This window comes from Labrus bergylta, chromosome 1, assembly GCF_963930695.1.
Source record: "Labrus bergylta chromosome 1, fLabBer1.1, whole genome shotgun sequence".
Taxonomy (NCBI): Eukaryota; Metazoa; Chordata; class Actinopteri; order Labriformes; family Labridae; genus Labrus; species Labrus bergylta.
The window spans coordinates 35,246,000-35,260,301 of NC_089195.1; the positions used below are offsets into that span (position 1 = coordinate 35,246,000).

A 14,302-nucleotide genomic window follows, 5' to 3' on the forward strand; every position below is an offset into this window, starting at 1 on the left:
GTAGGCCCTGCCCACTCTTTTGGGCCTGTCAGTGGCCTGGCCTATACCTGCCCATGTTTATACGTTGACGGCAAGACAGAAATCTCCTCGCCGCCGCCTTCCCAAACTGCTCTCACCGTTTGGTCGGCCTCCCGTCCTCCCTCCTGAACTATTTGCGCTCATGCCCTTCAGGTTCCTGCTCTCCCTCTGCCCTGCTGCCCACCTGAACTTTTCTGCTCCCTGAACTCTAGCCCTTGGTTCAGCTCAGCTGCAGACTATTAAACATCCTGCCTCAGTGCACAGATGAACTGTACAGGACTGTACAAAGATTAGTGAGATTCAAAAATAAATATATAAATAAAATAAAAAAACTTTGGTCTCAGCATGCTTCTCTTTGAACTCTGTTCTGCTGCAAAATATTCCTATGAAATCTATTTTATCTTTCTATGATTAATCCACTTGACCAGCTCATAAGCACCCCCCCAAAAAAAATATCACGAACTGTGATTGGCTATTCACCCTGTCAGAGCTGAGACTAATGATAAAACTGACTGGTGGAGGCTGTGGTTCTCTGGGTGGGCGGGTGGGTTTGTGTCTGTGGCCTGTGGTTCCTCTCCTGCATGTCGTTTCCTGCTCTCTCTCCCTCCAGATTCTGACTCCGTCCACTGTCCTGTCTCTAGGGGCGTAAAATACCCCTAAAATAAGCCTTAATATATTTTAATATCAATACTTATATATATCATTATTAGTAGTAGTATCTTGTTAATAACTGAATTGCTAAACATCTAATCCCACAAGTTTGAAAATGCTGTCTCTCTTTATTATCTACCCATCACAGTTTTTGCTCACACCTCATTTCTCAGCAGTTTCCATTCACACTCTGCTGTCGCCGCATCACGGACAGGAAACAACTCAGCAGAGCAGACAGTTTAGTTCTCATGTACTCCACTCTTCTAATATTTATTTATTTTACCTCCTGGTCACATAAAACAGTTTTAAACACAAATGTTCTCGACACTGAGACCCCTGGCTGCACCCTCTATATCACGTCTTTATCGTCTTTAATAGAGATCAGGTGTACGTCTACGCCTCTTTTCCCTTTTGCAGTAACCTCTATTAATAACAGATATCTGTATATTAATGCAGAGTCTGTACATGCATGACCATTTGGATATGTGAAGTGTTCTGCTGTCTGTTTGGTGGTTGAGTAGTATTGACAAATGATGTTTGAACAGTCTAAGATTGTGTTCACACCTTGCATTGTCATCCCTGGGTGATCGTATAACAAGTGGACAATACCTTAGTACAGGCGTTCAAACTTTGCATGGACAGAATCTGTTGTTCTCCCAGGTTTTAAGTTGAGTGGGCGGTCCTAAATGCTGCAGTGAACGCATGAGTGTTTACACTATCAATCCAATGTGAACAAATGCATGCCACACCACGTCTGTATGTGGTCCGAGCTGTCAGAACTCAGCCCATCCTCAGGAGGCATTGGGGCGCATTCACACCGAGCATTAAGGCTATCCACTTGTCATCAGATCACCAAAGACGGATGTTAATGAAATGTGTGAAGAGCCTCTTTGGGCGTTTTCACATCTAGCCTGTTTGGTTCAGTTCAAAATATCTTGAGTCTGTAGCAAGTTTGTGTTGGTGTGAAAGCTGTCAATCAAACCCTGGTGCTGACCAAACAATCATATCCAGATCACTTGAAAAGGGGGGTCTGGGTTCACTTGTTTTTTGTGCAACTTATAGAAAAACAGGAAACAGTCTTATTTGTAATTAAACCAGCTAAATTAGCCAGTATCTCAGAGAATTATGGGTAGGTTTGTTCACCTTTCACGACCACCACAGCAGCATGAAGAATCATGTTAGGCAGACTGTAAATAGTAACTTCTGCACAAAGAGACTTGACATTTTCTACTTTATTAGGATAGCTGCTAGCTTTGTCTCACTCTGACATCAGGTGTAGTCGTACTAGTTGAAGCACCTCCACTATGAATGAAGGTTTGACTCATGATGCTGCTCTTACTGTAACTGTGGTTCTTGATGTGCTCTATTTTACAGTGATTCAGGGTCAGGCTGGCTGGAGAGTGACTTACTCCTCTACTGAAGTCTGTGCCTTAAGAGGATCAACAGTCGTACTAAGGTGCACCTACAGCTACCCATCTACTACTACAGTTCAGAAGTCCTTCTGGTTTACTAAAGTCCAGGATGGAGAACCTGTGGCTCTGCAAACAGACTCACAGTACACAGGTCGTGTGACGTACAGCTCTACCTGGAAGGACTCCACTCTGACAATCACAAATGTGGGAAATAGTGACTCAGCTGTTTACAAGTTCAGGTTCATAACAAACCATCAAGATGGAAGTTATACTGGTGATCCCGGAGTCACTTTGTCCCTCACAGGTAATGTTTTCATTCATTTGTTGATTATTTTAAAAACAATAAAACAACAATATCAATGTCTTCTTTTATATTTGTGCATATGAATATAGACAGTGTGAAATTTCCTCTCTGTTCTCTCTCCACAGATCCAGATCTTCATGTGAAGGTGGGCACATCTAGATATTCTTCTTCTTGGGCAGATCTGACATGTGTCAGCAGTTGTACTCTCCCTCCTCATTCCTCCTACATTTGGTTCAAGAATGGAGAGAAAATCCCCAGAAAAACATCCTCGACTTACTCAGACTACTTTGAATATGCAGACAGCTATTCCTGTGCTTTACAGGAACACCAGGATTTCCCCTCTCCTCCAGTGTGTGAGTTAACTTCACAATCTGCTTTGAACAAAACAACATCTGGTGGTGGAGACGTGTAACTACTTGTTTTTTTCCTCTTGTGAGTTTTTACTCTGTTTTAAATGATTTGTTTAATTTTCCAGGTGTTCATGGTGAAACCTGTAACAGAGTGAAGTACGATGTCAGAACCATCTGTGCACCCAAAGGCTCATCAGTGGACATTTATTGTACTTACAACGGTCATGAAGCGGTCACTTCAAAGTTCTGGTTCAGTCCTGAACATAGTCAGCATTGGTATCAGTCAAATCGTGTTCAGGTCTCTGAAAGAGAGAGAGGACGCTCCACTCTGAGAATCTCTGACCTGAGAGAGAGCGATTCAGCCCAGCATCGTTTCAACTTTACAACAAGAAGCTTTGAATGGAGGAGCAGTTTACCTGGAACAACTCTGACTGTCACAGGTACTAATGAACGCAGAGCCATGGAGACACACAAACACAGAACCTGAACTCATCACTATCAGTTTGTACTCACTGTTTTATATGAACAAACAGGTCATGCTTGTGTGTTAATGATAAGAGAGCCTTTGTGATGAATGTCACCACTCAGCGTCTTTTACTTTAGAGCAGTGGTTCTCAACTGGTGGGTCGGGACCACAAAGTGGGTCGCAGAGCCGTTTTCAGTGGGTTGTGAATTTGTGTTTGGAAACATAAAGTGTGCTTTAAACATGTTTTCTACCATCTGAGGTCCAAACTGCACAACATTTAAATACATCTCATTGGTTGACAAATATCAGATCATTTGGTTTACACTTCCTCATAGTTGATATTCGGTCTTGAGGCGAGACCAGTTGAGAACCAACGATTTAGAGCAATCCAACTTTTTAGCAGCTTCTCTGAGTTTTTTAGTTTTAAATCTTTGAACTCTTCAGGTAGAAGCTTTTGTCCTTTTCTTTTCTTTGGAAACCAATTTTTATTTGAAGAGCCCTAATTCTTAACAAACGTTACCTAAAGACAATCTGAAGAGGGGAAGCTTGTTTAGGCTCGGTTTTACACCAAGCTGTAAAGTATGTTAGACAAAAATGATCATAATAGAAAAGACGCCTAATTTGTGTGCGCTGACTGAGTCAGACCAAAAAAAGGCATTTTAATCCAAGTTCTCTGTTGGAGCTTTTGTCAGAATAAAGGCTGTGTGGTCACAGACTCTTAGTTTTCTTGCTTTGACTTCTAGATATTGTGGAAGTTCAAATGATGTGCATCTAAATCTAATCTCTCTCTTTTTAGAACAGAGACAATTCACTTTTTTTTCCTCCATATCCAGCGTTACAGGTTCAGGTTAAAAGGATAAGAGCCGGTCAGCATTTTACTGAGGTGGAGATGACGTGTCACAGCAGCTGCAGGGAAGTCGGTCGTCTCTCATACGTCTGGTTCAGTAACAAACAGAAAATAACCGGAGCTGTGACTTCTACCTATAAAGGCTGGTTTTATCTTGAGGATGAAATCTCCTGTGCCTTAAACGGACATGATCGATTCCCCTCTCCTTCAGTGTGTGAGTAAACTTGACTAAATCACAAAACACACTTAAAGACTAACGCCACAGCACACTTACACTTTAAGTTCCCTTAAAACCCTGCTGGAATCTTATAGATTTAAAAGTCCAATGTGTAAAATATTTCCTGAATTAAATTATAAACTGACCTTAGTATATCATCAGACATTGAGGAAACAAGCGATGTTGAAGTGGTGTGGAACGGCAAACCAACAGGTGTTGCAGCGATGGAAGCGGGCAAGAGAAGTGGTTCAGATAGAAGTGATTGTACCCGACCTAAAAAGCCTCTGCATGTTTCTAATAAGCTCCACGAGCAGAAACGTGCTCAAACTAGGATCAATATTGGAGATGCTTTTGAAAAATGGAGAGAGGTTAGAACACAGAAAGGTTTACAGACCCATGCAGAGCTGGATAAACACTGAAGCTTCAGTGTCCACCACATGGTGACCTGAGTGAGCATGGACTCTAGAGAGGAGGGGGGGGGGGGAGACAGCTCTCTACAATGTTTAGAATTTGGACTGCAGTACCCATTTTAAACACTAGGGGTCAGAGTTACATACTGCTCCTTTAACTCTGTTTACAAATGAGTAATATTAAACTGCTCGGTAACAATTTTCAAATGATCACAACAGAGTTAAAACAGAATCTGAGTACAAAAGCAACCAAAGATTAAGCTTCAGTCTCGTGAAGATATCAGTGATGAAGCAAAAGCTAAAACGATTAACACATATTCAATGTTTAAGAAAGAGACTCCTCAAGATAAAGTGGAATTGCATGGCCTTTGTTTAACAGTTTGTTACATAGACTGCACAGAATTGATGACAAGATAAAATAAAAAAGAAGTAAAATCAGGCTCCATGGTCAGCACTTTACAGTCACTGTGACAGAAAGATGAATCAAAAAGGAACATAAAGACATCTAGATAAAAATGAACATGTATCTATGATCAAATGTTCTTATCTTTGAGTAATGTCTCCTGATGTCTTCCTCAGATGCTCCAAAGCTTCCCTCTGTGTCAGTGAGTCCCTCTGCTGAGATAGTGGAGAACAGTACTGTGACTCTGACCTGTAGCAGTGATGCTAACCCAGCAGCTAATTATACCTGGTACAAGAAGAATGGGAACCCAGACTTTCAACCTCTCAGTAAAGGACCAGAGCTCGTCTTCAGCTCCGTCCAGTCGTCTGACTCTGGAGAGTTTTACTGTGCGGCTGAGAACAATCTGGGGAGGAGAACATCTGAACACTTTATCTCTGATGTGAAATGTGAGTGAAAAATGACAAACAGTTTTTATCTCTCCCGTCTCTTGAATTTCATTCACACTAAGCTACAATCTGTAGCTGAGGTAAAATTTGAGTTTTGTGAAATATGTTTCAGACCATCAACAGCTAAAATGTTGCTACACAAAGTTATTCACACTTCATGATTTAATTAGTCTGTGCTATGGTGGTAGCATACCTCAACATAGAATAATCACTGCTAACACATCTTCTCCAGATGCTCCAAAGCTTCCCTCTGTGTCAGTGAGTCCCTCTGCTGAGATAGTGGAGGGCAGTACTGTGACTCTGACCTGTAGCAGTGATGCTAACCCAGCAGCTAATTATACCTGGTTCAAGAAGAATAACAATCAACCTCTCAGTAGAGAAGCTCAGCTCGTCTTCAGCTCCATCAAGTCCTCTGACTCTGGAGAGTTTTCATGTAAAGCTGAGAACGATCTGGGAAAGCCGACCTATAAATGGATCTCTATTGATGTGAAATGTGAGTGAATCAACAACTATTAAAAGCAACAAAAATATGATTTATCTGGGAGCGTTTTTACACTCACGACAAGTATTACTATAATTCTGACATTTTTTGTTCTCATTTTTTATATCAATCTTTTTTTTTTTTTAATTTTTTATGTATCATCAGATGCTCCAAAGCTTCCCTCTGTGTCAGTGAGTCCCTCTGCTGAGATAGTGGAGGGCAGTTCAGTGACTCTGACCTGTAGCAGTGATGCTAACCCAGCAGCTAATTACACCTGGTACAAGGAGGATGAAGACTCACCAACAGCTTCAGGACAGATCTTTAACATAAACAACACAAGTCCTGAACACAGTGGGCATTATATTTGTATCGCCCAAAATACCAGAGGACGTCATAACTCCACTGTACATCTGACTGTTTTGGAAGGTAACATAAATCAAATAAAATGTATAGCTTGTTGGATGACAATAGATGAATTTACTCGGTCAAAAGATACTGCTTTAATAAACATTTGAATTTAGTTTTCTTGTTTTCTTAGTTCATGTATCTTTGAAGTGAGTTCCATTCCTGCATTGCTCGAAACATTTACTGTTTGTTTAATTGAGTTGGTTCTTGCTTTAGTTAAATGAAGTTCCCTCCTGTTGCATGCCTGGTTGAGTAGTTTTGAGATGCTGAACTAAACGTTACATTTTTAAGTCTTTGTCACAATAATGTTTTTGATAAATGTCAAAAGTGAGTATCGTAGTCTGTTTTTAACAGTAACAGGGTGTTTGTCCTTCGTTTGGGTCTTATTTCTTTTTCAATTTCACCAAAAGAAATTACAATAAGTTGTAAGAATGTGTTCATGACGTGTTTTTACTTGTAAGGTTAACTTTCTGTCTCTGTCTGTTTCAGCAGGAGGATGGAAACTGACGACTGCTGTGACAGTTCCTGCTATTTTCCTCATTATCATACTCATCTTTGTCGTCATATGGATCATGTGAGCAGTTCTTTTTCAGCAAATACTTGTTCATGATTAATGCATTGTACCCTCACAAACAACAATATGGTTTACTTTTCTATTTGAATGCACCTCACCAGAAAGAAGAGGGCCTGCAAGCAACCGTCTGAGCCCGGAGACAGACCAGAGAACAGTGAACAGGTGAGGAAGTCTCTGAATTTATGAATCAGGGACGGTTGAACTCTTGACATAGTGTTTGATTTGTTTGCCTTCAGCAATGTTTGTCCTATTTGTTTGCTGTAAGTGCTTCAGCTTTTGCTCTATCCATCCTGGTGCTTCACATGTTGGGTTTTTCCAAAAAAATGATGATTTTCTGAGAGCTCCCCAAAAAAGGAAAGTGAGACCTTTTGGGTTGCGTTGCTTTCCTGGCCATGATAAAGACACCCAAGGATCATCAGCATTCAACAAGGCAAACCATAACATTATGAACTGCTTTTAATGAAACACCAAAAACAGGATTGGTTTCTGATTCAAGTCTCAAGTTCCCTCTTTTGCTTTCAGTAAAATTACAACTTCTGTCTCTGTAAATAACTCAAGCCTTGAATCCTGTCTTTCAAAAGTCTGTCTGTAAATAATTGAATACTCTTTGTTGTCCGGTGTTCACAGATACAACCAGCAGAGGAGCAGGATGAGCTTCAATATGCCACTGTCGACTTTTCCAGGAACCAGGCTGATCCTCTCTACTCCAACATCCAACCAGTTAAACCCCAAACACACAAGAAGAAGAAGAAGGAAGAAGAAGAAGGAGAACAAGAGGAGATGGTTGAGTACTCTGTGGTTAACTTTAACAGCGGCGGTGCAGCCCAGAGGTAAAACAACTCCTCACATAACGTGATCTTTAACCACAAAACTATTGTTTTCATCATTCTGTTTATTGTGTTTTCATCATTTACCGTGATCACTGTTGGCCTGTTATCATATAATCTCATGTCTTTCTTCTTCTCAGCACCAGTGGTCAGCAAGCTGCAGATCCAGCTGCATTGTACAGTACAGTCAACAAACATGGACGAAGAAACCTCTAGTTTACTCTCATCCAATGAAATCCTTACAGGAAACCACTTTGAGAATGAATCCTCGGGACAGACTCCTTCAAGAACGCAGCTAGACCTGCATTTAATAAATGACTTCAAACAGATAAATGATGTTAGTATTAAGCTTTGTGAATGACTTACTGTGGTCCACCTGTAAAGTGATTATGAATTATTTTACAGGATTAATAATATGAGTTTTACATTAACAGGACTCAGGTTTAAACAAATCAAACAAGTATTACTAGTTAAAAAGTATTTACCTTTATTGTTAATTGTTGTTGTGAAGATTCTTATTTTGTATTCATCTGTTTCTTATTGTTTTGTGGGGGAAGCTTTTATTTTGAAGGCTGATTTGCTTCTTACCTGCTTTAAACCGGATATTAAAAGACTCAGGTAGGTAGACAGTCAGTGTGTTAATTGATTTTAAAAAACCCACTGTTATCCACGCCCTCACATTTTAGCAACCAGCTGGAAGGTGTACAAGGTACAACCTTTGTAATCTTTATGATGTTTTCAGTGATTTATTTAAGCGTGCTAGCCTTTAGCTTAGCCATGCTATCTCATTCGCTCGCCCTTAGACCTTGGTTAATTGAGTCCTGTTAAATGTAGTTATTATGTTGATTTTTTTGCTAAATTTAATTGCTCATTTTATGTGTATTTAAGGCCTATAGTTATCAATACGTGATTTATATATATTCTTTGGTGTAGTTAGTAAATGTTATTAATATGGTTCTTTAACTTTGTTGTTTGACTTGGTAAAAATGTTCTAAATTAACCTGACTATCTATTTTTATACCTTATCTCTTGTTATGTGTTAATATTATAAATATTTATGGTCCTTTTCTCTGTTTTGGGTTTAATGGTTATTTGCATGTTTATAAAGTTTGTCTCTCTGTTGTGTTTTATGTACAGCTCTTACGGTTTGTTTGTGAGTTATTGCACAGCATGAAGCAAAAAAGTAAAGTAACATAAACCAACAGATAAAGGATTCATCAATTGCTGTAGCTGGGTTTGCTACAGCTACCATGCCCATTCCAGGTGGTCAGATTTAAATGCACCTGTAGCCTGTGTGTGGTGTCGGTAAGAGAGCAGAAACACACCGAGCACAAAGGTTGTACTGTCACCACACGTTTGGCATTCATCTAAATGTCTGTAGTTAGTTCACCTGTTGCTTATATCCTTGCTTTTATTCACTTACAAGTTTTACTTAAATGGTTCTCTTGTAATGTGTCACAGATGTAAATGAGTAATGGAAAATGTTTACACTTCCTGAACCAAATTTCAATGAAATACTTCTGCAAACAATGTAAAAAGGGATCAAATGTAAATTTCATTTTTCCAAACAATCAGAGATGAATGACAAAATGTAAATGTCCTGACTCTGACTCTCTGATGTTTCACTGCCCTCTAGTGGAGAGGCTTTTATTCTCACTTTCAGGCTTCATCATTCAGTGCTCCCTAAATGGGATAAATAAACATTTTAATTTATCATTTGATTTATGATATAATATGTATAATCCATCGAGCAACGCCCCCGAGTCTTCGTTACCCAGCTTCCCTGAGTCTCCACAGTCCCAGCAGCTGGTTTGCCATTCAAAGCCTCAGACTCAGCAACTGGTGTGCGAGCCTCATCCTTCCCACTTCCAAGAGCCTCAGCTAACAGGGTTCCCAGTGACCCAGTACCTGTGCTTCCCAGTAACTCTGCCCCCGTGCTTCCAAATGACCCAGCCTCCATGCTCTCAAGAGCCTGAGACCACCCAGTGCCCCAGAACCTCAGCCAAACTGTGTTCCAGAACCTCAGCCAACCTGTGCCCCAGAACCTCAGCCAACCTGTGTCCCAGAACCTCAGCCAACCTGTGCCCCAGAACCTCAGCCAACCTGTGCCCCAGAACCTCAGCCAACCTGTGTCCCAGAACCTCAGCCAACCTGTGCCCCAGAACCTCAGCCAACCTGTGTCCCAGAACCTCAGCCAACCTGTGTCCCAGAGCCTCAGCCTGTGCTCCTGTCCTGCCAGAGCATCTTCAGCTCCAGCCCTCTTAACTTTCCTGTTGAGGCCTGGTTCCCCATTGGCATGTCTGTCCATTGCTGTGTCCCAGTGGGAGGCCCTGCCAACAACTGCATCCCTGTTGTAGGCCCTGCCCACTCTTTTGGGCCTGTCAGTGGCCTGGCCTATACCTGCCCATGTTTTTACGTTGACGGCAAAACAGAAATCTCCTCGCCGCCGCCTTCCCAAACTGCTCTCACCGTTTGGTCGGCCTCCCGTCCTCCCTCCTGAACTATTTGCGCTCATGCCCTTCAGGTTCCTGCTCTCCCTCTGCCCTGCCGCCCACCTGAACTTTTCTGCTCCCTGAACTCTAGCCCTTGGTTCAACTCAGCTGCAGACTATTAAACATCCTGCCTCAGTGCACAGATGAACTGTACAGGACTGTACAAAGATTAGTGGGATTCAAAAATAAATATATAAATAAAATAAAAAAAACTTTGTTCTCAGCATGCTTCTCTTTGAACTCTGTTCTGCTGCAAAATATTCCTATGAAATCTATTTTATCTTTCTATGATTAATCCACTTGACCAGCTCATGAGTACCCCCCCCCCAAAAAAAAAAATTATCCTGAACTGTGATTGGCTATTCACCCTGTCAGAGCTGAGACTAATGATAAAACTGACTCTTCTCTTTTTTAAGGCTCCTGAATCAATGAATCATTTTTAATTGTTTGATAAATAGTTAAAATAATAATAATAAATACTTTGCATATCTATTTCACAAGACCGGTGCATAGGACGGTAATGCACACTGTCATACTTGCAATGAAGTAACTAGCATGTACAGGACCAACACATTGCTAATTCATGTAATCTTGCAAGTTTGACTGTAAGTACTTTAAATTTGGACTTTTAGCATACATCTTATTTTTGTGTCAATAAAGAATGAAGCTAAAAATGTATTTATGTTTCCATTATTTTGTTTTATAACTGAGATATAACAGGTGAATTTCAATAGGTTATTTTTAAAGGTAAATCATGTACTATTATTTATTTGTGTGTGTTTTTGAAGGCCACCCCTGCGTCAGTCAGTGCACCAGTCGGGCTACCCCAGTGTTGATGCTCCTGCACCCAAGGGTCTCACATTTTGAAGATAACCCCTTGTTCAGTTTTTATGTCCTGTAAAAAAAATAAGTTTGCCCTAAAACAAGTTTGGTACCAATAGGACTTATTTGTGACGTGAGTTCTTCCTGTTTGACTGATCATATATGTTAATCATCTAAAGAGGAAGGAAATGTAGGCGTTAAAAACACCCTGATATCTGTCTTCTGTTCACTCACTGCAGAGGAGGACAGTCTTCTCTCAGACGATATCCTTTTTCACTGTAAGTAGAATAATTTATCAACATGTCTGGTACTGTTTGAGTCCTGCTGTGTTCTTATTAATCTGCTAACATGTTTTATTGTCCCTAAAGTCACACAGAGAGATGAGAGGAGCAGCGATGACTTTAACTGCAGCAGTGAGTGGATTTATCGTCCTCCTCCTCTCTGTGTCAGGTACTTCATATCTACAGTTACATTCATTTAATCTAAAGAGGGAAATCTGAGGAGATGTGGGACTGATTAATGCAGACTGAAAAGTGTGCTTGATGTTACAGGAAATCTTCTCAGAAACACTATAAACACAGTTTTAATGTATATCATTGTGTATCTGTTTTAATGTCTAACAGGAAGATCTTTAGTTGGATCGCCTTTTTCATATTATTTCTTAAGCAGTTTGTTTGCAGAATCTTTCATACAGTTTCTATCGACATGTATTTTTTATCCTTTTTAACATTTTTTGGATGGAAACTTGTTTCCATGATGCGTTGACAGCTTTTAAGATCGTATCTTTAAGTATGAGTGTCTGCTCTGTTTCTCACACCTCATAGTTCTGCTTTTTTTAAAGTCTTCACACTTACTTCAACAGCAAACTTACCACAGACCATCCAAGTATGGCAAAAAGTCTTTAATAATCAATTCATAGTTTTCACATGACATCACACGCTTATGGAACCGCCCACCTGGCGGGCGATAAAGACTCTGTAGCTGAACGCTACTGAGAAGTTATTGGTCTCAGTGTTTTTTTATCAGTTTAATTTTTCCATGTTTCAAATGAGAGACAGTTGTTGTTGAATGTGATGCACTAACCGACGAGGAGACGAGCCCGGGTTGTTCTTCTACAGAATGTTTGAAAGAAAACCCAGAGAGGAGGAGATTGTGGATTAATGCTGTTAGACGCTCTGCTGTCCCTGTGAGGGAACAAAAGAACAGACTTCTCCTCATCATGACATTAAAGATTGTGTTAACTTGATCTAAATATTCCTGCCTTTAACGAACATTACTGTCCCAGAACACTGACTGACAGAGACCCAGATACTATCGTCAGCTAACCTTAACTTATGTTAGCTTGTTAGCACTCACCGATGTTTGGATGATGAAGAATTTCTTGCCCTTCACTTCCTAAACGAGCATTATTGACCCAGCCACATCAAAAATACATAAAACTGTCTTTTCATCCTACAATGGTGAAGGAGAGGGATTACCCTCTAAATATAACATCTCTAAAGTGATGTTCTTCTCTCTGATAATCAATACTTCCTCTTACAACCGTAAAGTTCACAGGTCTAAATAACACATTTAACGTTCTCTACACCTTCAGACTGGATGATGTCTGGTCTCAACGACTTGCAGATTAACTGTAGAAACAAGTGAACATCTTCTACTCTTCCTTTAACTGTATATACAAATGGACAACATCCCTCAGGCTCCTTCTGTTGAACAAGATGAAGCCAAATTATCCTCATGATGGGCGCTTACATATTGCATATTTGCAACCAGAGTCTGCGTAGTAGGGATCCACTGGAAGACGTCACGCTACTTCCTCTAACGAAAACATTTAACGTCCAGAGAAACATAAAAATCCCTCAGGTGTGTTCAGTCAACAGAAGAACAGATGCATGCATTTAGATTTCATTGTTGACCCCCATGGCCTTTCTGTTATCATGGAGGAGGTTGGAGTTTGACCTATACTGCAGCCAGTCAGCAGGGGGCGCTCTAAATCTTTCTCCTTTGACTGCAGCCGTTGCACCGTCAATTTTAACATACAGTCTATTTTTACACTAGAGCAGGGGTCTCCAACCTTTCTTCATCTGAGAGCTTCTTTGAAAAAATGAAAGTGGCCAATCAAATCTCTTGCATTCATTTACATCAGCTGAATGAAGCTACTGTTTGTACACGTGTGAAATTGCAAAAAGCCAATGCTCATCAAGAATCTTAAATTCACATCAAGGTCCAAGAAAAAAACATGAATATTTTACACTTCTTATTGTAAGCTATGTTGCTGAGAATTCACATCAATGTCCAAGAAAACATTACTTCTTTACACTTGTTTTAATGGGCCAAATGTATGAATAGTGGGAAGAGGTACATTCACTGATTTATTTTTATCTTTATTCTTTTAACAGTCGGTCAACCTATAGGTGAGCTACTTTAAACCTGCCTGCTCCGAGCTACCTGTTGGAGACCCCTGCACTAGGGCTTTCAAACAATTACACATTTATGATTAATCATATCTTTAATCACATGTTTGAAGTTCCATTATTTTACATTTTAAATATGTTATGCTTTTATTGTAGATATTATACTGTTTTATGTTAAGGGTGCTTTACTTCCTGTTTGGATACAAACGTTTTTTTTTATATGTAGAGACTTTTCATTTTTCTTTTTAAGGTTATGGATGTTGATGGTTGTTTCCTGATGTGCTCTGTGTTACAGTGGTTCAGGGTCAGGACAGCTGGAGAGTGACTTACTCTTCTCTTCAGATCTGTGCTTATAAAGGATCAACTGTGGAGATGAACTGCACCTTCACATACCCAGAGAGGACAAAAGGAGAAGTTAACTCACTTCAGAAAACATTCTGGTTGAGAAAAGATGGTTTTCATTACAAAGATGTAGAAACAGTTTCAGAGTATTCAGGTCATGTGAAGAATATCTGTGATGAGAACAAATGCACTCTGAGAATCACAAACCTGAGAGAGACAGACTCGACTGTGTACAGGTTTGGATTCATAATAAACAAAGACAGTTATCATGGTCACCCTGGGGTCACTCTGTCAGTCACAGGTAATCTTTCACCTCAATATTTCTGAGCTCACTGTTTCTAATACATTATAAATACATGTTTTAATATGTGCATGTTTTGTGAAAACAGTTGACGTTTCTTCACATGTACAGATTTCCAGG

The 14,302-nt window shown here is 40.1% G+C and overlaps 1 protein-coding gene across 1 annotated transcript; it reads left to right on the plus strand.

Moving 5' to 3' along the window:
- Positions 1 to 1,932: 1,932 nt before the first annotated feature.
- LOC114920094 (B-cell receptor CD22-like) lies at positions 1,933 to 7,818 on the plus strand. Its single transcript, XM_065955025.1, has 8 exons — positions 1,933 to 2,385; positions 2,511 to 2,738; positions 2,861 to 3,175; positions 4,035 to 4,262; positions 5,255 to 5,524; positions 6,900 to 6,984; positions 7,086 to 7,146; positions 7,612 to 7,818. The coding sequence occupies exons 1-8, from the start codon at positions 1,974 to 1,976 to the stop codon at positions 7,816 to 7,818; spliced, it is 1,806 nt and encodes a 601-aa protein (XP_065811097.1). The 5' UTR covers positions 1,933 to 1,973.
- Positions 7,819 to 14,302: the final 6,484 nt, after the last annotated feature.